Below are 23,694 nucleotides of genomic sequence, written 5' to 3'. Positions count from 1 at the left end.
TGTTGCGTGTGCGTGAAAGAGAGAGTGCAAAAATAGTATGCGTGACAGAAACTGAAAGCGTGTGTTTGTTTGCGAGCGGGAGACAATGAGCACATACATCTGTGCGTATACGAGTGGAAAAGTAATGTGTGTTGTTGTGTGTTTAAGTGTGAGTGTGTGTACAGCGTCAGCAAGGCGTGAGCTGTGTAGAGGTGACATCAAGGTGAACGCGGCGTGCAGAATGCTCTGCCGACTCGGGAGGCAGCAAATGGCTCTGTGGCAGATGGAGTCTTTGTCAGGGAAGAAAAATGGCAGCTCAAGAGCGTCAGAAAGACCCCCACCTCTTCCTCCCCCAACACACACACACACACACGCACGCACACACATTACTTTCTGTCTGCCTCTGTGTCCCTTTTTTTGCACAGTCGCTCACACACACAAAAACATTCATACAAAAACACACTCATAGATACAATACATGCTTGCACACACATGCATATACACACAAGCAGATGCACGCACACATATTGACACACATACATCTCCCCCCCTTGTCCTCCCCTCCTTAGTGAGTTGGGCTGGGAGGCGGTGACCTTCCCCTGCTCGGAGGGTTCCCTGGCTGTTTGATCAATTATCCCTCTCCCATTGTTTACCAGGAAGCCGGAGTAGAGAGGAGAGGAGAGAAGGCTCAAAATGGCCACTGTCAGGTGGAGGGATCCATTTCCCTGCCAGCGAGGGGGTGGGGGTTAGGGAGAGAGCGGGAGAGACAGAGAGACCAGAGCTGTGAAGCATGCTTAGAGGGAAGGGAGGAGCATGAATCCCTGGCAGTTGGGATGATGTGACATTATACTGAAGGTAGAGCTCTGAGAGTGATTAACAGATGTAATGCTGACATCATCTGTGGTTGTCAGGTACCAAAACTTTGAGGAAGCAATCGTTAGTTGTGTTTATATGATATAAATGCTATTTAGAGCTCTTAGTTGCACAAATCAGAGCCGTATGTACTTTTGACATGCATCGCGATGTCCGTTACGCTGCACGCATGTATGCATAACGCCACAGTACTGCAGGTACCCTTCCTATTTTTAGTGTGGCGAGGTGGGGGGTGTGTGGGGGTGGGGGTGGGGTGGGGTAGTACATACTCTAAAGGTCAGGTGGCAGAAAGAAAAAACCGAGTGGGAACAAATGATGCACTAAGCGAATGACACTCTGAGGTCCTGCTTTAATATGTATGTATCGCAGGTTGATGGCTGATTTCATTAGCGCCTCTCATTGTTATGCATAGATTGTCCTCCTGCAGCAAAATGAATATTGTATTCACACGCGCGCACACACACACACACTCTCACACACACACACACACACAACAACTGCGATTTTGCAGGGAATACTGTATGTTTGGATCTTGCAGAGGACTTGAAGAAAAGGTTGACGTTTCCACAGGCTGTTATCTGTGTCGGCTGTAATTAAAACAATTTACAGAGCTGTCATTTTAACACAGGTTTTTGGCGCTGCCGAAGACAATTCCTGTCAGGTAGTTGGTGCGATTATTTAGGGACCCTTGTTGATATTTGAGAGAACTGTTTTCCAAAGCCGCGAGAAAAGGCTATCTTCGTCGGAGAAGAAGTCATGTTGTGTCTGAGAGTTTAGATTATGTCACTTCAGTTTACCTAAACCTGCGTGTTAGTGTTTGGCGGTGCTCGAGCGAGGGAGTTAAAGAGATAGAGGGAGAGTAATGTGCTCGGTGCTGTTCATTAGTTTATGTGTTTGTGTGCCTCTATATGCTCATCCTAGCACACAGAGAATGCATATGGTGAGTGTGTGAAATGCCTGGCCGCCTCTTTGTAATCCTCCAAGATGACTGTGTTTCAGGAGGAATTCCAGTCCTTAGTGGGGCATGAGCAAATGTTCTGTGCAAGATATTAATAGCTATTGTGGGCGGAAAAGGAGGAAAAAAAAAAGCTGCATTTTTCCATATGTTTTGTAAGGAAACAGTCCAGATGGATTATCTCTTGGTCTGGAGCTTTTCTCTTGCTTCAACCAGCTCAAATCCAAGTGGTGTTGGACTCGCCAGACACACACATACACACACACACACACACACACACCACTCCTCCTGTCTGAAGTACAACAGGCTATTACTGATTAACATGTCTAAACTCAGCCAGTTCAAAAAGCCACTCTAATTCTTTTTCCATCTTGCTCTCAAATGAATCACGGCTGACGCGACGGTCTTTCTTCCTCACATACCTCACGTTCCTCGCAGTCACCGAGATATGTTTGTCGCCTTCCTATTTGTTGCCTGAGAAACCATGTTGGCTTGTCTTCTCACATTTCACACTTGGTTTCATCCCCTTAACCCCTAATGCCCAGCATGGACGGGCTGCCTGACCTCTTGAGTCACGGATGTTAGACTCATAGGCATCACAAGGGCCAGAGTTGAGCTTAATGTTGAGCCAGTGATTGCAAGCGTGGACAGGAGCAAACTTTCAGACTTTTGTGACCACGTGTCACGTTTTTTTGTTGCGGGTGCTTGTTTAATTCTATTTGGATTTTAACTTTTATTACCAACAATAATTTCACAGTCATTGTCAGCTTCATGCTCTTTAGTATTTGAAGATTAAGTGTTTAGGCCTAGATTTTCACCTTTGTCCTAATGCAGAAAAACAAAGCAAAACACCCACACGCGCTCCCTCCTCTTCTGAGTTGGCACACACACACACACACATACAGAATGCACATGCACGCATCTAGACGCATTATGTGGTATGACAGGACGCTGCATATTCTGAGTTTCACAGCAGGCTGGCATTCCAGGACAGCAAGAAAGAGATAATGTCAATGCGCTGCTGGTTAACTCACTGTTTTATCCTGTTTCTGGGCCACAAAGCGTGAAGGGTGTCTGTTTATGACACACAAGCATAGCGCGCGCACACACACACGCACACACACATACACAGACAGACCACTTTTCCTCTCCAAGCCTGTTAGACAACAACAGCTAAAAAAAAAAACTGACACAAGATGCCCATAGATACGGCTGCCAGCATAGACAAAAAGCTAGGCTCTTGTGTGAACAGATCTCCGTTTTCTTTTTTTTTTATGACACATGGTTTCTGGAACCAGGAAGTGTGCCACACTGACTGACAGGATGTAGGATGCTGTTGTGTTGGTGTTTAAATTGTGCTTTTAGAGGTCACAGTCGCCTGAAATAGACTTTCAAGCATATTCTTGTGCAACACATCCACTTAAAGGGAAGCCTTTGTGAGCGTGTTGATTCTTCATAACCCAGCGGTGCTAAATTTAAACGAAGAAATCATGAAATTCACCTAGTCAGCAACGGAAAAAAAAAAGAGCTTCCTCTCCAAACCACCCACACTGCTTTCAGCCTTGTTGTGACTTGTTTGTCTTTGTCGTTGGAGGATTTCAGCTTCTTCCTGAACAATTGCGCTTAAACACCCTCAGCTCCAGAGGATGGAAGCTGGTTACACAGAAGCAAAACAGCACTAAAAACACAAAAAAGACAAGTGGAGCCTGTGAGACAGGAACTGTAAAATACTCCCTTTACCGCCCGCTTTCTGTATGCATGTCAGGTGCATGCATGCTATTGTTGCTTTCATCACTGGTGTGTGTTGTCATGTGCAGCTGTTTGCTCTCCAGTTAGTGTACTGTGTAGTGAGTTAGTCGAGTTACGGCGGTGCGCCGTTTCTCTTCGCTGCGAGTTTCTCTCTGATTTATTCTTAACATCTGTCTTTGGCAGGTGTGTGGAACCACAAGGTCCTCTCTCTGAGCCTGTGATGTAGCTATCATTGCGGGCACTGTGTGTCTGTCTGCGCATTTGTGCAAAACAACACAGAGAGCCTTCCACCACCCCCTCCCTGGGATGAGTCATATTTGAGCCCTCTGTAATCCAAGCCCGTGTTTCATGTGTGTGAACAGACAGACCCTGAGCAGTGGTCTTGGTCTTGACTCCCTCTGGGGCAGTGAGTGGGTGAGACACAGCTATCAACAACAGGCCCAGGCAGCTTCGGTTTCAGCCCCACCACACAAGGAATCCACTCGTCATGACATAGGCACAGATATGCAACACCAAACACAAGCAGATAATTCATGTTGAGCCAACTCTATTATTCTTTGCTCTCCTTAGCTCCTCCTGAAATAATATCAGGTGACAAAAAAGGGGCTGATGGCAAGCTTTGTGATTGGTTCAACTATTAGGAAGTGGTAGGATCCTGAGGATGGGCCTGTGGGTTTGGTTTCACATGAAAAGATAGTGTGACACAGCGGTGACGCTAAGTCTGACACAGGTAACAGTGTGTGTGTGTGTGTGTGCGTGTATTTAATGGTCATGTGTGTTTCCACCTGTGGGAGTGTGATTGCAGTGCAGTAATGTCAAAGCTGGGTTTGACACAGTCTACAATGGCGACTCAAATATTTTGACTTTTTGTATGAAACCGCACAAGGGAAGTGTGGTGACACAGGAAATAGGGCCATGTCACGGGGAAAAAAAAAAAAAAGAGCTCTATTTTGTGGATATTCCGAGCAGCCTTTCAAAGCACCCCATTGCTGGTGTGACAAACTCTTTTAAAGGCACAGCTGGACTTTTTAAAGGGTCTTTTACATTTGCCCCCAAGGGGGAGAAAATGTGTCCTGGATAGAGCGACAGAAAGGTGATACTGGAAAATGGTAGAGCGGAGCTGTTTCCCATTCTTACACTCTTGTTATCCTTTTATTCTGTATACTGGGGATAAAGTGTCAGATTTGATGATGCATCGTGTTCAATATTTAGCTGGAAATCTTTTTTTTCTTTACTGTGAAAAATTTTGTATGTGTTTCTAAATATATCCTGCCCTGATTTAGTCAGTTGACAGTGGCAAAAAAAAAGTAGGCAAGGGCACAGGGACAAGAACACAAGGACTGGACAATTACATTTTCACTTTGGGAACACAAGTTGTTAAATCTTTTGAGACCTGTTTTTTTTTTTTTTTTTACAGAACTGCTTTGAATCATATGTCACAATAAGAGAGCGGAAAGAAAGAAAGAACGAAAGAAGAGAACGAAAGAGCAACCCATGTCAAAGTAACATTACGCATGCCCTGAGGCAAACTGTAATGACCATAGTGCTGAGCAGTCTTAATCTCAGCTCACTCTATTGTAGTTTTCTTTACAGACACACTCTGGACTCTTTACAGAAACAGAGGCCCTGTCTTTGTGCCATACAATTAAGTCTCCTGCTATCTCTCAAGCATTTATTATATGACATGTTACAGCTGACAAAACATAAATTACAATAAAATAACTTCTTACTGTAAACATTAAGGTTACTGAAGTGTTTTTGTCTTTGAATTCGCACACTTGTCTCTACACATTTTTTTTTGTGTGTGTGTCACGTTTTAAAAGACACGCAGACACAAAACAATTCAACACATGTCCACAACCGACTTTCGACTGGATCAGTGGAGCTCAAAACTATACTGATTAATAGTGCCTCTTTATCGTTCCTGGTGCATGTTGAATAGGCGTTTTACTTTAATTTATTACCTTAATATTCAGAGACAAGTGCAAATGGCTTTGTGCTTTTCACATGCTTGCCAGCTGTGAGCATTTTGTCCACTTACGTAACAATTGCGACAATTCTCCTTCAGTGTCACACGACTAGAAGCGCTAATCATCCTGATGCCCTTCGTGGTCCAAGATACATGCCAGGTTCTCTGGTTTAAAGTGACTGGAGACCTCTATGACACTGTGTCACTACCTTTGCAAAAAAAAAAAAGTTAATTTTGTAGTCTTATAAATCCAGACAAAGCTGCTTTTATCCTGTGTTTATAGACCCCTTTCACTATCAGGGGCAGCAAACATCATTACCAGGCTTCATGTCAGCACAGTCAGTAGGCATCTCAGTACTTAGCGAGGAAATTATGAGTCTAATTGAGTCTTTTGGATACAGACCAAAAGTCGCTAGTTGCCTAAATGGTGTTGGGAAACATGCAGGTTTATATCATTTATTAATGGGACTAGTTAATAATAGACAATATAATGACTCATTGCTGCTGGTTTGTCTGTTACTGCTATCTTTTTTGCCTCGGCACTCCTGCAATAACCCACAGACACATACACATTGCAATATATTTGGATTCTCTTATAGTTATCGTCTTTGTTTACATTCCACACACACATATGTTTACATTCCAAAACAAGTGGTTAAGTTTATATCACCTTGATACATCAAGAAAGTTACCTGTACAGGAACATTAGACGGGCTTGTCACGTTCTTTTATAACAGTTATTTCACTGCGTCTGACACTACGGCTACCTTTGTCAAATCAAAAATGCGAATGTCAATATTGACTTAACAAAAACCTTATTGTCCCTCAACTAAAAAATCCAAATGTTTTGTTAGGACTCTTAAAAAAGGGACATACGGAACAAGTCAGCTTAGTGTGTGCTGTTGCGGAGTGATGAGGTTCGAGTACCGCAGTCGTCCACTGGAAAGTCACAAAAAAGGTTGATGAGATCGTCGAAGATTTGCCCTCAATACTATCTCCCTCTCCTCCTTCCTATCTGGAGCAGTGCAGAGTGGGAGTGAATGCCAGGCTTTATTTGTCTGGAATTATTTACTCAGTTCATCGGTAAAGGTTGAACTAACTGTCACAGCTCGTTTACACAAACTAATCTGTGATATTTCATTATAAAACCTACGCAAATACAACATTTTTCCCCTCTCCTCTGTGCTTTGGCTGCATTTTGCGATTCTTGTGTAATAGGGATGTAAATTAGCGCCTGGTATTGCAGCTTATGTGTTTGTGTGTGTTTTTGTTTGCACGAGTGTCTGTGTGTGCGCGGGCATATGAAGGCATGTGTGCGTGTGTGTGTGTGTGTGTTTTTTGTAACAGTACAAAGATGTCCCAAGGGTTTTTTCCCCTTTTCTCATTACAAATGCTAATGTCACATTAATGAAATCGGCTTAGTTTAAGGTTTATAGCGTAGCCTACACTGAGAGATTTGGCCTTGACACTTCCCACATATTTCAAGTTGAATCATATTTTTTCCTGTGGGCATACTATTTTGAGTCGCTCTAAAATGTGCTGGCCCTGAGTGAAACTTTGGAGGTAAACTTTAGAGCATGGTTGCCAAGCTTTGTCATCATTGTAAATTGTTGAGCCAGAGGCTACTCAGCCTCCCGAAGACGAGTGCTAGCCTAGCTACGGCAGTAATGGCTTCTGTAAGGGTCTGGCTAGTGTAAACATTGCGTTAATGTGCTAGCAGCGGTTTTGTAGAGTCACTAGCAGTTAATCATTTCTCAACAGAGAGCTTGTCAGGCACAACAACATGCCAGAGAGTTAATCATACTTATAGATCTCTGGTTTCATACAGGGAACATATTTAACAGCTGGGTTGCTAATCATTTGGCCTTTCCGGTGAGCATGTACAGTTATGTCAGCAGCTGTGATTCCGAGGCTCAAAATAAATGTGTTTATGAGTAAACAACTGCATTGTTTTTCCACTGCAAATAGGTGGGGCCATTTAAAAGAAAACCCTGATTCACAATATCAAATGAATGAAATATTATTCCTGCCATTTACACCCTTTAGCCATGAGTCAGAGAGAGTGTGATGGGTCGCATTTTCCAGCCTTTCACGGGTGTTTTACTTCCCGCCTCGGTTTGCCGTCTTTAAAAGACAATTTAAAGCTTAAACTGAGAATAAGAAGGCAAGATTGTTCTTTGTAATTAAAAGCCAATTTTGTAAAATTGATTAGGTTATGCTAATCAAGGCAGATAATATCTTAAAAGCAGCGTGAGGAGAGGAGATAGAGGGAGTGTGAGGAGTGGAAAGGAGTGACAGTCCAGCCGCCATTACAAGCTGCTGATTTCTGCAGAGTGCTTCATAAAATGTCAGAGCGCTTCTCCCTGAGCAAGACACTGAAAAATGGCAGCGCTGTGATGTGCTGGCACCTCACCTGCTGCACTGTGTGTAAATGTGTGTGTGTGTGTGTGAGAGAGAGCGAGAGAGAGAGAGAGAGAGAGAGACTATGACTGAGTGTGCATTTGTGCAAGTGTGTACTTGCCCTTGTGTACATGCCTGTATGTGTGTTTTTACATCTGTGCGTGTGTGTGTGTGTGTGCGTGTGTGTGTGTGTGTGTGTCCACGCTGGCCTCCCTCCCATGTTGCAGTGAAGCAGAACAGAGTGGCTGACTGCCTGCTGCTTTGCCTCCCTCTCTGTCAATACAACACCATTCTCTTCCAGCCAGTCATTTTCACATGTTTAACATTAAGTAAAGCATCCGTTTGAGCAGAGGAGTACAAGTGATTGACATACTGAGTTTAATGCTGATGGATTTTTCCCTCTGCAGACCCCGTGTTGCCAGATTGTTGTCGAAACTGCTTACTTGATTTCGGCATTCGAACCCACACGCAGCAGTGTGGATTTTGTGCCACTCTAAACACCTGTAAACTTGCTTTCTTTTCACTCGCTCGTGTTAAGTGTGTGTTTAACTTAATTTGCGATTTAGCGTTTGTCTGTTTGTGCTCGGCACAAAACCGGGGTGCTTTTAATGAAGTCATTATGTGCGGGTGTTATTAATGGTGATTTCAACAAAAGGATGAAATAATAGGAAGTGTGAAAAGCAGAGTGAGAGACGAGAGATTGGGCGGGAGAAAGGTGTTAAGGTGGGGGGGGGGGGTTGCAGAAGAGATAAGGCAGAGATGTGAGCAGCCGCTTTATTTAGCAAAATATTAACGGCTAAATGAACTAGCGAGCGCTGAAACCGTGGAGCCACCACCTCTTGATACCATGAGCCAACACAATTCTCCATTTTCTGTGTCTTTAATTCTAAAAGCAAATACGACTCCACTGTGCACGGTATTATATTGCTGTGATCTTGAGTGAGACAAAAGAAGAATTGCGAGATTATGTGTAGTGTAAAATAATTTACTGGCGATTAATCATTTGTATCAGAGTGTAAACACACGATCCAGATTAAACTCATTATTATCATATATGATCAGAAGCAGCTGCCACTCAGTGCTGGAACTATATAATGTTGGAAATTCAATTAAAAGAATAATTAATTATCAGAATTATTGCGGATTAACTCTGTATCCGTAAATAAATTGACAAATTGTCTCTTGCAACATGAGACGTTTTTGTAACCGGTCATTTTTAATAAGAATGAAAGCGTTTCCTGGACACCTTCTGACCGGCAAAGAGGGAGTATAGCTACACAGGCTTCGCGTGGAGAAGGGCAGCGGTATAAATGAGGTGTTGTGGCACATATACCGCTTCATGTGTTCTGTTAAACAACACATTACGTGCTCCAGGAACAGCATCAAACCAGACTAGTGACTGGTAGTCGCGGATAAGGTATTTCTGTCATCACACCACTTATCTGAATTCTGTCACATTTGCACATTGACATCCGCTACTTTACTGCAAGTAAAGTTTCAGTTGAGCTGAAAGCTAAAGGGTTTCTTCTAAAAGGAAATGGACAGAAGGGGCTTCGACAATTTCTCAAGCAAGGTTTGCCGCTCTCTGGCTACTCCATTGTTCTGTCACTGTCAGTTTGTTTTGCTATTTGACATGCATGTCATTTGCATTATGCATATCTGGAGTACCCCCCCCACCCGTGCGTCTCTCTCTCTCTCTCTCTCTCTCTCTCTCTCTCTCCCTCTCCCCCTCTCCTCCCCCTTCTTGCGTTGATATTCCCTGATAACTGATGCTATTTCCTGTTATTCAGTCCCATGTTTTCTTGTTGTATTTCCTGCATTTATTTAGATATGTGCAGTTCACAGAACGAGGGATGTCTTATTTAGATTTTCACAGGAGATCACACTCAACAAAACGTGGTTGATGTCATAAATATTTTTTTTCTTACGACCGGATTGATACGTGATACGAACTTAAAATCACACACTATACATAGAACGATACATCATTTAAAATATTTATTCTGTTAACAGAGTGTTGTTTTTCTGTTCGTTTCAAGCAGGGCAGACCATACTGTCAAGTCACTGCAAGAGATTATTCAGCATTTAATTAGCAATTTTGGATTCTTTTAATTTTCTTTTAAGTTTCTGAGAGAGATCAACCTTACAGTTAAATGCCAGTTTGCAATAAAGTGCCTGTATTGGATCATTTCTAGATCCAGTTCAAAAAAGGTAGATTTTCAAGTTAGTATTGCAACACTCCTTTGCCGCACATTGTCGTGAGAATTACATGAGATGATTTAACTGTGCAAACATCTGCGAAAGGTGTTTGCTGTAGGATTTTAGCCACTGTATTTAATTTGTTGGACGTTCTTTCTGAAGTGAGTGGTTCACTTGGTATTTAAACTCAATGTTTGAGGCCTCGAGGAACAGTTTTTGCAAATCATCAGTGTGGCTCTTTGCATAGTTATTGAAGCATTGTTGTGAAAATTGGGCATTGAGAAAATGTAAAATACTGTAACAGTCTGTAATCAAAGTGGTAATTCACCTTAACAGGCACCTGCTCACCACACCTCCAATGCACCGGGCACCTGTCTGCGTGCACGTACATGTGCACTGCGTGAACGTATGTCTTGTTCTCACAAACATCGAGATGGTGTTATTGTGTGCTTCCGAACTGCTCCAGAGTCATTATGGATTCGTGTAGACACATGAAGCCAGTGGCGAGAAGATCTGGTTCAGTCTGCAGAAAAACCGTAATGAGCAATGAGACAGATGAGTGTGAGTGGCTAGCAGAGGGAGAAGGGCAGATTCATCAGGGATGATTGCCTGATGCACACTTCTGGTTTTTTGATGTGAAGACCCTGCTAGGTTACCATGGGGAGAATAATTAGCTTTGGCTGGATGCAGATGCGAATGAGCGTAAGAGATGGGAATTTTCTTATTGAGCTTACTTTATGATACTTAGAGTGGCGCATATGGGTGTGCTCGTGTGCGCACACAGATACACACAGATTTTCTTTCTTAACCACATGCACACACGACACACACTCAATGCCAGCTCATTCTCTTCTATTTATGGCCAGGAAATGGGAGTAGTACTATGTCTGGTTGAGCTGAGTAACACTATTCTGTCACACATAGGTTTGACATCAAACACAAGTGACAAGCCTATCCTATTCCTCTCTACCGAGTCATCACCATGTCCCAAAATCACATTATTGTCAGTGGGAACCCAGCAGAGACGGATGGTGAGTAGGGGTGTTGATTCCAGCCTTTGGCATCTACAGTATGCTTGAAAAGGCAAATAAAGCTATTTGGCAAGAGCTGATTTCTTGTCATTTCAAAAATATATACAGAATGCGTACGGCACACCGTTTAGTTTTATATTCTAGCTAAAGCCTTTTACCACTACATGGACACGCATGTGTATGTGGGTTACGGCGGGGCCTAGTGAAGACTCAGTCTGGAAACTGTTCACTACTAACACTCTCCCATTTGTTGAACACAGGACCATATCATTACCTTTTTACCCTGGCAGGCAGTAAGCAGCTCTAGCGTGGTAAGCTCTCAGTGTTACATGAAGGCAGGCAGGCAGTGGCGTGGCTGTAATAAGACCTGTGGCCGGCACCACTGCCAAGGCTAGCTCAGGCAGGGTGAGAGATGGTGCCCATCCCCTACATGCCCCGCTCTGCCATCTGTCACTGGGCAGGAGCAGCGCCGAGGGAGGGGTCTGAGTCACTCAAGTTGTTGTCACCTAGACAGGCCACACTGGGGCATGTTGTCTCTTTGTACTCCTTTCAAGCTCTGGCGCAATCAACTGTGAGTTTACAACACAATTATGCCGTTTTTAAAATATCTTGTTTAGTACCATTATTCACTATGTTTTTTTTAACATTATGAATAAAAAAAGTGGAGTGTGTTGCTTATAAAACACACGTTAAACACCGCAAATTAACCAGAACGATAACATTTAGCTGATTAATAAAGTCATGCAATCAGCGTGTTATCACAGAGTACATACTGTCTCTTTAAATGTTCTCAGTCGATGTTTGATACTGGACAAAGGTTGTCACTTAATTTTTGCAGAGACGCCTGGTTATGTCATTTCCTGGCTGACGGTGTGCGCGTGGGGGGTGGGGTGGGTGGTGAAGGGTGGAGAAAAAGGGGTCAGGCGAGCTCTTGCGTGCGCAGTCCTTCAAACAAGATGAGCTTGCTCCGTTAGTGTTCATTACCAACGAGCAAGCAAAGTACAAACGTCCATGCATATGCACATGCCGTGCCTACAAAAACACAACACCCACACGAACATATATACACACAAAAAGAGGGATGGGAAGTTCAAACACTGTGTGACTGAGCAACAGCTATACAAGGTCAGAAATAAAAGATGTTCCTGCTGATTCAGAGTTCGTGTTAATGATCTCACTTTCACAAACGCTGTTGCAACAGAAAGTACCTCTCTCTCTCTCTCTCTCTGTTTGTGTGTGTGTGTGCGTGCTTTTCAGTGATGAGTGATTCATGAGAACTCACTGACTGTTTGTCACCTGGTAACCAGAGGAGTGTCTGGATATTAGACGAGTATTATCAATTCTCAGAAAGAACTTCATCCCCCTTTAGAAATGGCAGTGTAGAAAAGTCAATATGTTTGTTTCGAGTAATACAAAAAATAACTGTGTAAGAAAAAAAAAACAAAAACGCAATGACTCTCAAATGCTGATGATGATTACTCATTCCAATCCCTTTCGTTACCAGCCACCTTCCCCATGACACACTTCTTACTATGTTGACATTTTCTCTTGTTAGCTGCTCGGAGCAGGATGCAGCTAAATAGGGGTCTTGTGTTTGACACAGTTGCGGATCACAATAAAAGGCAGGGAGTAAGAGATCCAGAGGAGAGAGTGACTGTTGCAGAAGCAGTGATGATACAGTCTTTGTCGTCTGCGGTAAGGAGAGAAAAAAAAAGAAAAAAGACAGAGAGCTGGGAGCCACCGTGTGTCTTTGAATGGGGTCAGGGCATCATGGGGAATAATGCATTTCCCTTCTCTTGCGCCAGGCGCTCCTTCCATTACGGCTGGAGAAGAGACATTGTGTCCACACTCTGATTACCACTGATCCATGCTGATGACTCTGTTGGCGGATTATCTCAGTTAGTATCAGCCATCTGTTACTGTGTGTCCGTGTGTGTGTGTTTTTTTGTGTGTGTGTTGAAGGGGTGAGGAGAAAAGGGGCAGGAGTGACACACATGGGAGGTTGAATAGTTTGAGGCGGTGACACACACACACACACATGCTCACACACACTTCTATAGGCACATATATTGCCGGCCTTTTGTAAAACACGCATACGTAACCAGGCGCTGTTACATACACGCAGCACAGACATACAACACCACGAAACAAATGCGTGGATTAAGGCCACATACCAAGCGGCACAGGCCATTGCGCCACCACTATATGCAACACACTCTATCTCTCCTTTATAGTATTCTGCCCTCCTTTCAGATCATACTGACATGTGAAGGCTCCTATATGAAGGCCACATGCAATCATAAAACCGCAGAGCTGTTTATAGCTACACTATCTCCTGAAGGGCCGCATGCAGCCACTATTAGCTGCATGCGTTGACAGCTGGGCGCTGTGTTGTATTTGTGGACGTGACTGTGAATCCAGCGCCGGAACACATCTTATAAATCATAGTTCAGACCATTAGCATAAATTCTCCCTCTCCTTGCATCTGCGAGACCTGCTGTTTTCTGGTTGCGGCGCCCTGCGCTGATTGGCTGGTGCGTTGTTCAAGTCAAATTGATTTAGCCGTTCACGGAGATTATAACGCTTGCCTTATAACGCCACTGTGGTGTGCCGTTAATTACCTATAAAATCAAGCTAATTCTGATTCTAAATCCATTTTAATTTCTCATAATTAAGTCAGGATTGGATCCTTAAATACCTCGGCGCTCCATTATTGTTGCAATCATTGTTGTGGCTGTGCATTTGGTAGTACATTGCTGAGCTCAATCTTATTATTGTTATTAGATTTAATTGCACTAAGTGATCAGTTTGTAGTTGTCGGAGGAAGATGGACTTGCCTCGCAGTGGTTTTTCCCCCCTCTGTCCTCTCTCTCTCTCTGTCTCTCTCTCTTGCTCTGTCTCTCATCCCAGAAAGAGGCCCTTTGAGAGATTGTGAGAGATGAGAGGAGATGAGGGGGAGGGAAGCTCTGCTTTACACCTCTGCAAAGGAGGGATTGCTTTTTTTTGTTGTTTGTTAGGGGGGGAAATCAATTCTGTTCACATCATCACGTTTTGACAAGGCGAGGCATTAAGTGCAGATATTGAGAAACGACAGGAATGGTTTACAGCCTGTCCTTCATCTTCTCCTCTCTTTTCCTTCCTCTTGCCTTTTCCCACAACAAAATCAGAGTGCATTGTCTTGCTTATTCTTTTTTTCCTTCCCAATCTCTCAATCTTTCCCCTCTCTCTCTCTCTCTCTCTCTCTCTTTTTTCCTCCCTCTTTCTGTGTTTTTTTTCCTTCCCCGTGAAAAGGTAGGGAATGATCCGCTTCACTTACCAGCTGACACCACATAAGCTTGCTCGTCCTCTGAGACACGAGCCTTTTGTTTTCATGTGCATTATGATAATTACGAAGGGCCACAGCTCCTCTCCATTTTCATCACACGTCTAATGATACTTACATTTTTTGTCAGGAGCGGCCACGGAAAAGTCGCCTTTTTTTTTTTTTCTTTTTAATCTCGCGGAAGAATCCTTTTCATTTTTTTTTTTTTTTTCCACCCTAACCTGACATTTAAAAGGTGACAGCTAAAGTGAAGGAGCGTAGAGTGTGACAGCCGTTCGTGCGACAAAGTGTGGCGGAGAGGTAACACTTTTTGGTTAAGATTACAATAAAACTCCTCATCTTCACTCGAGCAGAAATTAATTCTTGTAACTAATAAGTAACATTCATTTACTTGCCTTCAAGGTTGATAATTTGGCTCTTTAGCTCACATCCTGTCACCTTGCATGAGAGGCTATTCGAAGGACCTTTGACCTTGCTCATAATTACACAACCACCATCTTTACACTGCAGCAATGGCAGTCATGGCTGCCCAAGTCCGATGGCACACCAGCCTCCTCCCCGTGGACTGCAGCAGGTTTTCTTGTCATCCGCGCCTCTCGCTCTCCCTCTCTCCCTCTCTCTTGTCAGTGTTGCTCCTGGCGAAAGGCTGATACTTGATATTCAGAGGATAGCAGCTTTTGTCTCAGAGATTTAATCAGTGGCTCTGCTCCCACTGCAGAGGAGAGAGGGAGGGAGGGAGGGTGGGTGGCGGAGGGGTGGCAGGAGAGGGAGAGAAGGGAAGAGAGATGGAGGCAGAGACTGTTTATGTGTAATGACACAATAACAAAGCCTGCCTGTAAAACACAATCTGCAAACTGTGCTTTTGAAGGGGATTTTCAGTCCTGGATTAGTGTCAGGCAGAGGGATATGGAAAAGGCGAAGAGAGAAAAAGAGTCAGGTTGATGTGATAGACAGGGGAGGTGATTTTGTGCGTGTGTGTGCCTTGTCTGCAGTGGGGGTTAAAATGTGTGAGTTTGCGTCCTTGCGTGTGTGTGTGTGTGTGCAAATTCATGTGTTTTGAAACTGTTTTGTATTTATTTGGCTCCACAAGTCAGCGGCTGTGTGGGCATAGCCACATTGTGTTCTCAGTTGTAAGCAAAAAGGGATTAAAGCTGAATAATTTGGCTGCAGAATGGCCAAATATTTCTTGTAAGGGGTTTATGTTGTTGGTTAGTTGATAATGGCTGGCATGGTGACTCTGTGGGACTGATAATGGAAAGCTAACATTTTGGTTAATGCACCTATCATCTGAAAGCCTGTCCATTTAGTTTTAGTTCTTGCTAAAAGGACTCGGGGAGCAATGCTTGTTTTTAAGGGCCTTAAAGTGATGTTACGTTTAAGTGGCGCGCTTCTTCATCGGGGAGGTGTGAAAGGATCCTGTTTGTGAAACACAGGTGTGCATGTGTGGGAGTTTGCACATGTGTGTGTGGCCGTATGTTTGTGGGACAGCGGACGACAAAAGAACGGTGACAAATGTGTTATTTGCGTATTTCGTGTGTTGAGTGTTTTCCTAACCTCTGTCATTCCAAACATCCCACTTCAACCTTTGCGGAGTGAGCTCCTCTGTAAAAGTGGTGGTCCTGTTGAGGAGCGCATTCTCAGCACTGGTATTTTCTTGCATCAAAATGTAAAACCCGCTTTGTTGTCCGTTATCAAGAGTCCTTAAACATGTCATCCTCCTTCCTAGCCCATATTGAATCAATAGAGGCTGGGAACCAGTGAGCATGGCTAAATAGAAATATTGTTCAGGGGAAGTGAGATGTGAAAGGAAAAGTGTCAGGAGGTGTGTGCGTGTGCATGCGTGTGCTTGAACATGCTGTGTAGGTGTGACAGTATGCGTTTGTGTGTGTGTGTGTGTGTGTGTGTGTGTGTGTTTGTGAGTGTACGGGTGGGTGTGCTTTGCTATTGTAACCCTGCTGATTGGATTGTGTTTGACAGATATGGAGTCTGGAGAGCGGCTGGCCTCCCCTGCGCCCACCCTGTCTGCTGCTCGCACCTCCTCCCCTGTGGCCTCTTCTTCCTCCTCCTCCTCCTCCTCTTCTTCCTCCTCGTCATCGCCCGCTCCCCACTCTAAGAGCAGCCTGGCCCCGAGCCCCTCAGCTCTGGGATCCACCCTCAGCAACTCTGGTAAGGAACACTCCCTTTTTGTCAATCTTCTGTCCCTCAAAAATCAAAGTGTTGCAGAAGAAAAATACCAGCACACAACATGTTTTCATGTATCGACAAAAAGATGCTAAGTGTGGTCACCTTCATGCCTTGATAGCATTCAGAGTGCTCCTAGTTTCTTTACCATGAAAAATGAGTATCCTCCAGTATTAATTATACAGTTATTTTGCAGCCGGCGTGAATACACCTCTCTCCCAGCTACAAGGATTTTTTTTTTCCTGACAGCTTGGGTTGCAATTGAAAAGCTGCTGCATTAATGAATCCCAAACAATTAGGGGGCTCTTTTGTGTGAGAAACACACACATGCTTCGCCATGTCTCCTGACAACCTTCAGCTCTCTGGCTCCAGCTGCCTCAGAGTCAGGCTCAGCACGCCACTGTGCATGTGTGTGTGTGTGTGTGAGAGTAAGAGAGAGAGAGAGAGAGAGAGAGCCTCTGCCTGCATGATTTAACATTTGTTAGCCACTCAGTGTCTAGTCAGCCCTGTCCAGCATCCAGCTTCCTTTCTATGTATTGGTCAAAGCCATTAAGCAAAGAGGAGTGTGTATATTTGGTGTGAGTGTGTGTGTCTGTGTGTTTGTATCTCTGTGTTTTTCAAATATCCCTTGTGAGAGAGAGAGAGAGAGTGAATCATTTGCTCATACTTTCTTTCTCCTCATCTCCTAATGTCTTGCTGTTTTTTTCATAGGCCTGCGACACGCACACACACACACACACACACGCGCGCACATCTACACACATAAACCACCATCGCACTGAGTAGGGAATAGGATATCCAGCTTTCTCCATGATTGTTGTGTTTTCTCTCAGTTACGAGAAGAGGAAGAACGAGAGAGCGGAAAAAAAAGCCCCTTGTTTTGTCCTCCATATCTCCAGTGTTGCCCCAAAGAAGAAGCCATTAGGAGCGTCTCCTTCCTATGCATTATACATCCCTCTTATCCCTCTGTGCCATTACGTGTGCTCAGATTTTCTAGATAAGCGATTTTGGACTGAGCGTCAGATGAAATGCTGAGAGGCAGACTGTTAGTCCCAAACTTTTTTTTGGTGTGCTCTGTAGGAATCAAGCAAGCCAGCTCTTCTTCGTTTCATACAACGCCCTGTTCAGTGTATGTGCATAAACACAGAAGGTATTTTCGCACATATATCAAAAGTCAGCTACAATATGTCATGTGTAACATCAGTAATTACGTATTGCAGAGATGTAGTCTCATCACAGACTGTGCAGGCATTTACTCAAGGTCCCTTTGCAAATGTGACATAACTTAAAACATAAAAATGAGCACAGACTCTGTTTATATATAAATATGTGTGTGTGTGTGTGTGTGCATGTGTCATTGATGAGGATATCACTCGGAGAATAAAAGCTGATCGGCGCTTGTAGCACTCTCTCCTTCTGGGATCAACTCACGGATGCAATTAACTTAAATCTGTCTGTGGAAATTTGATTGACTGCAACAAACAACAAATTAATCCCCCTTCGGCAGCATCCAAACATGAAAAAAGCAGGCGGTGCAGTTTGTCAGAGTGGAGGAAGGATTGAAACAGAATGAGAAAGAGGGCAAGGGAGCGGGAGGGAGAAAGAGACACAGAGTGAAGAAGAGCGAGTAGGTAATCCTAGGTATGTCTTTCCCGTGCCTTTTCTCCCTTCAAATTTTTAGATTTAATTATTCGCCTTCTGGAAGCCTGCATTAATATTGAAAAGGCATTTGCAGATGTCACTTTGTGTTGCCTAGAAAAGGAAGGGGGTGCGCGGGAGAGAGGTGGGCACCCCAGGCACAAGTGAATGCCGTGGCTGGCCTTTCTGGGGGTTGCATTGCAGTCGTTTATCTTCGTATCCACTAGCCGACGCTGGCAAGGCGGGCTCTACATATTCAGCATATTCTAATGACATTCAAAAGGCAGATTTTGTGGCAGAGAGGGGCCTTGGAGCCAACACAAAGGGCTATACGCTCATATGTCACACCGCCAGCATGCTGGTAAGGCCACACAACCACAATCAGTTTGATTCTCACTTAAAATAGTCTCTGAGAATCATCTGTACAGCCATGCCATTTATAGTCACGTTCAGTGTTTTACTAGAGAGCATATGTAACTAACTCTACTATTATATCTTGGACTACATTAGTTCAGAAAACACCATGCTCCACTGTCACTCCGCTTTACATTTCTGTGGTGTGTGCATGTGTATAGTAGTTTGACATTTTCATCTGCACTGTGCACAACACTTCTCTTTTCTTCAGTCATCACTTTTTTTTGCATGTGTATTACCTGGCTTATGCAGAGGCATCAAGCAGGCTTGCTCTCCTTTTCTGGAATAGAAATTGAATTTGCATGAAATATGCTCACACCAAATTGCATCTGACTCTGGGAGGAGGTAATACGTGGCAGTCGCCCCTGCCAGAAATGATTGTGCTCAGGAAAACGCTAGACGATGATGATGTTGATGAAGTATTCTTCTGTGCTGAAATTGAATGCCAAAAGGATAGAAGGAGGTTAGCTTTTTACACCTTATACACACACTCCTTTTTCTCGCCAGGAATATGCAATCTTTGTCACCGTGCAACATATTCTGACACTCATTTTAAACTGAGAAAATATCAATGCAAAAATAGTTCCTTGCTGGAATTGGATTATGACAAAATGCTGTGCAATTTAAATGCGAATGTTTTACCTCATATACATGAACATAAAGCTGAAGCAATCGTTAGTCTGTCATGCGGAAACAGTATGGCTGCCATTTAAAATTAGGTGCAGTGTTAGCTCTGTGTTAAGTTAATTCTTACACAAACAGAAAACAGTTGTTATGTGTGTAATTCTTCTGTAGTCATAAAAAGGATGGATAAAAAGCGACACCTTCAAAAGCGGTGTAAATCTACTTTTTCCACCCTGTCGATTCTTACGTCAAGAGTTTAGAGGAGGTAATTGGAGAACAGTGTTCCCGTTCTGTGCAAATAAACATATACAAAACTAACAGTAGGGCAAGTGAGTTGTGCTAAGGTGCAATAAACAACTGTCATACTAACTGTGCGCCAATGTCAAAGTGGAATTTTGTGGAAGAAAAGATGTTGAATACATACAAATAGTAAAATTAAGTTAGAAGTGAGTATTTTTAGACACCGGAGCTCAAAGCAAAAATCACCTCCTTTATGAAACAGTGTCTTCAAATAATAACAGTTATCAGCACGGAAATATTTTAACAGTAAACTCAAACCAAATCAGCATCATATTGATTGCCAACAAAGGCAAGTGTTTGTTTTTTTATTTTAAGATTTGGTGGAAAGGCAAAGACTGAAAAGGTAAATGTTCTCCTTTTCCTGTCCGTTAGAACTCACAAGACTTTGGTTTATTAAAAGTGAATCATTTAAAGGTTAAGAACATTTGTTGCTTTGTGTTGTTGGCCACTGTGTTCTTATACTATTTTATTTTTTTGAGGATTGCATTTAAAAACATGTGAACATGCCCTACTTTGTTGTGATCTATCTCAGGCCGTTTGTTTGGAGCAGCAGGAGAGCAGCCCTTCATCGGCTCCACATTGTCAAGTGCCTTCCCTCTGGTTAACCACCCAGCCTTCGGAGCCCTCTACTCTGCCGGAGCTGGCAGGCCTGAGTTTGGGGGCCTGGGCTCCCTAGGCATGTCAGCTGCTCTGGCCGCCCACCCACAGTTAGGAGCCCTCTCTGGTAAGATGATGACGTTTATGTTTTGGGCAGCAGTCGGCCAAATGGGAATGCACCTTAAATCTCTACACTACTTTCCTCTCTGACAGAGTGGTGGCGAGCTGCTGAAGCTCACGGACGGGGAGCTGCTGCCTTTCTTCCTTCTTTCATCAGCTTTCCTCCATTCTTCGCCCCTCACATTCAGCCCAATCACAACGTCAGTCCTGTTCAGCTCAGGATGCCCGGCAAGAACAGCCATGCCCCGGCTAAAGGTACAGCAATATTCTCAGGACCTAGTAATTGATCCGTCTCTCCTCTCCCACAATATCTATCTGTGTGTCTTCCACAACCTAAATCCACTTTGTCTTATGAGATTTCTCCTTTTCATGCTAGATTTAATGACTTTTAGTCCTCACTTAGTGATTCTGTAAACCTCCTCCGTCTCGTTCTTTCCCTCATGTTCCCTCTCGTAATCTCGGTTTCTCGCACTCTTTTAATTTCACAGTATCTTTTAATTTATCTTTTATTATGTAAAACAATCATGTTGGGTTTGTGCCTCGAACAGCCAGCATTTTTGATGAGATACATGTATGAATCAATATTTGTATCGCCCTTATTCCATTATCTCTTCTTGCAAAGTTCCCAGAGAAGATGGAGCTGATTAGTCATACAGCCGATTTTATGTTTCCAGGGGTGAATGGTGCAGTGAATGGCAGCGGGGCCTGTCCTCCTACCACACAATCAGGCAGCTTTTCTGCAAATCCGGCTCCTGTTCAGGCATCAAAAAAGCCAACCAAAAATTCCGACCCCTCTAATAGCCACCGTAGCAGCCCTCAGAACAATCCAGCAGAGTTGGTGGAAAAGACAATTCAGAAGCCTAAAGAGAAGGTCAGTGCTGGGTTTATTCCTCAGTTTGAAGTGAAAATGTGACATGTAAAATTCACAAGGTCTGCATTATGTAGTCGAGCTGATTCAAACAGTTTTCCTCTCAATTCAGAAGCCACGGAAGAAGCCAGCGGACACTTCTTTGGCGAGCGAATCAGGCACATCCTCAGACAGCTCAAGTGACGGGTCCCTCAGCAGTGATCTGGAAGACCTGGCAGAGGATGATGAAGATGACGACGACGACGACGAGGATGACGACGAGGAGGACAAGCAGAGTGAATTTTCAGACTCTGAGAAGAGGACAAAGAAGAAAACGAAGGTAAAGAAGAAACGTAGATAATCAAGAGTAGAGGCATTTTTTATTAAATGGAAATAATGACGTGCAAACAGTGTGAACGCAAAGCAGGACGCCAACATGTTAACATGGCCAGCTACACTTCAATGGTGTTTAGTGCCTTCATTCACTAAAATAATACCTGAAATGTTGAATAAATTTAAATAAATTGTTTATTTCCTCTCCAGGTTATGTTATCCAGCACTGGAACTGCAAAGACTGACAGATCACTCTCTGAGGACAAGAAAGACACCCAGAAGGTCCCATCCAACCCCCCAACCCTTGTGCCCTTACCCTGCTCTGCCTCTCCTCCTGCCTTGTCCCAAACATCACCACTGCCCCATCACAGCTCCAGGTCCCGGACGGAGGGGCCACAGCAACACTTTAGTGTGATCCAGTCTACTGGCCTGGCTGCCAACTCAAAGCCCCTGGCACTCCTAGCTCAACCCAATAGGGAGTCTTCACCATCTTCCTCCCCGATACCTCTCACCACATCTCCGAAGGCGATCTCCAGCACTGCTTCTCCGAAACCTCCCAAACTGCTGCCCTCATCTTCCCCCCAACACCTGCCCCTCTCCCTCTGCTCCTCCCCCAAGCCTCTCTCTGTCCCTTCTCCGCCCCGTTCAACCCTCCCGATGTCTACCTCCCCGAAATCTTTTGGTTTGACCTCATCTTTAACAAGCTCACAGAAGTCCTCGCTGAAGCAACCAAAGCGCGCTGCTCCTGGCACCGCCAAATCCAACAAAAGGAAACTGCTGGAAGCTTCACTTGCGCAGATCAATGAGTTCAGGCTCAAACAGGTAAGCCAGCTTGAAAAGTGCAACTGAATATTGTCAATTCTGTTGACACTTCACAGTATGTTGTGAGATTTAGTCAAGCTTTAGTCAGAAAAAAAGGTTGAACATAGTTGACAGTAATGAAAATATTCCCTGGTGCTGAGTGTTAGATCTGCAGTCATGTTGATGTATTTTATTGAACCACATTTATTCAAGCGGCTCGCAGACGGAAACAGAGGGAAGCTCAATTAAGAAGGAAATCATCAACATATTGCTGCAGTTTCTCACACACAGGAATCAGGGATTTTATATTAAAGGGAAACATGTTCTAAATGGCGTCTTCTAAAGAAGTTTAAGTTAATTATTTTTGTCGTGTTCTTCTGTAGCGAATGCAAATTGGTATTTACTTATTTATAATGACCACAAGGAATACTCACACATGCACTTCATGGCCATTTGTCACTGCTACTTTAGCAAATGCACCAAAACTCACTTGTAATAACGCTTTTCATCAGATTTCATTCTGTATTGGTTTATGTGATGACATTTTTAGCCATGTTTTTCTCTCAAGTCTCACTCATTTGAATTTAAGTGTCAGTCTCAGTTACTTCACCGGCATATGTTGTATCTAGTTCAGACTTTCTTTTCACACATCGCTCATTAAGCTCTGTGATCTACACACCATCGTGGGTTTCTATGTGCTTTTAATTATTAACATCTTTGGACTGATTTACAGTCGTTACATTTCCTCGACTGCTGTGGATAGTCTCTTGTTGATGAAATGGTTTCTGAGGCAAAGGCATGTGCTGGGACCACATTCTACTGTATTATTTCAGTTTTTAGTCGAATCAGATGTAATGCAATGAAAACTGACATTTTTATTTGGTTCTGACTACACTAATAACATTTCTTTTGATAAAATATGAATTATAGCGCAGTAATCAATAAGCTAAACTTATTGAGATCAGCTTATTCTGTGGAAATCATTTCCCTTTTTCGTTTTACCAGTATAGAGAAGTTTACAACGAGCTAAATTCCCCCCGTGGTTTCAGCACTGTTACTGTATTTCATGGTCTGTGAAATTGATTTGTTTCACTTCATATCACATCCAGTTGAAAGTGCAACATTAAAGTCTAACCTGCCTTTGCTTAAGCACAGATTGAAGCAAACTTGTCATCACTGTAAAAAAAAGGCAAACATGCCCAGCCGCATGGTGATAATGACGACGGAGCTTTTGAAATGTGCAGACAAGTAATTACAATTTTAGAGAGATACACGGTGTCTCTTTTTGTGAACTTGGCTGAGAACAATGCCTTTGGTTATTGCATTTATGTTCTTTTTGTTTCCCCAAAAGAAGCTTAGGCA

The 23,694-nt window shown here is 43.5% G+C and overlaps 1 protein-coding gene across 15 annotated transcripts in view; it reads left to right on the top strand.

The window, feature by feature from the left end:
* The window catches only part of LOC311485491 (bromodomain adjacent to zinc finger domain protein 2B-like), a 63,322-nt gene that overhangs the window by 17,517 nt on the left and 22,111 nt on the right, over positions 1-23,694 (top strand). For 14 of the 15 annotated variants that reach the window (XM_084540933.1, XM_084540942.1, XM_084540932.1 and 11 more), the window contains exons 3-8: positions 16,455-16,643; positions 20,167-20,358; positions 20,445-20,606; positions 21,026-21,222; positions 21,332-21,538; positions 21,742-22,353. In XM_084540933.1, coding sequence (XP_084397059.1) covers positions 16,457-16,643; positions 20,167-20,358; positions 20,445-20,606; positions 21,026-21,222; positions 21,332-21,538; positions 21,742-22,353 — 1,557 coding nt within the window. In that variant the 5' untranslated portion in view covers positions 16,455-16,456. Of the gene's footprint in view, positions 1-9,447; positions 9,499-16,454; positions 16,644-20,166; positions 20,359-20,444; positions 20,607-21,025; positions 21,223-21,331; positions 21,539-21,741; positions 22,354-23,694 lie in introns of those variants that run through there. The other variant, XM_084540937.1, reaches the window with a different exon arrangement.

This window comes from Chelon labrosus (assembly GCF_963514085.1).
Source record: "Chelon labrosus genome assembly, chromosome: 3".
In the NCBI taxonomy this organism is placed as follows: domain Eukaryota; kingdom Metazoa; phylum Chordata; class Actinopteri; order Mugiliformes; family Mugilidae; genus Chelon; species Chelon labrosus.
The sequence above is the reverse complement of the archived record's forward strand: the minus strand, read 5'-3'. Positions and strand labels throughout refer to the sequence as shown.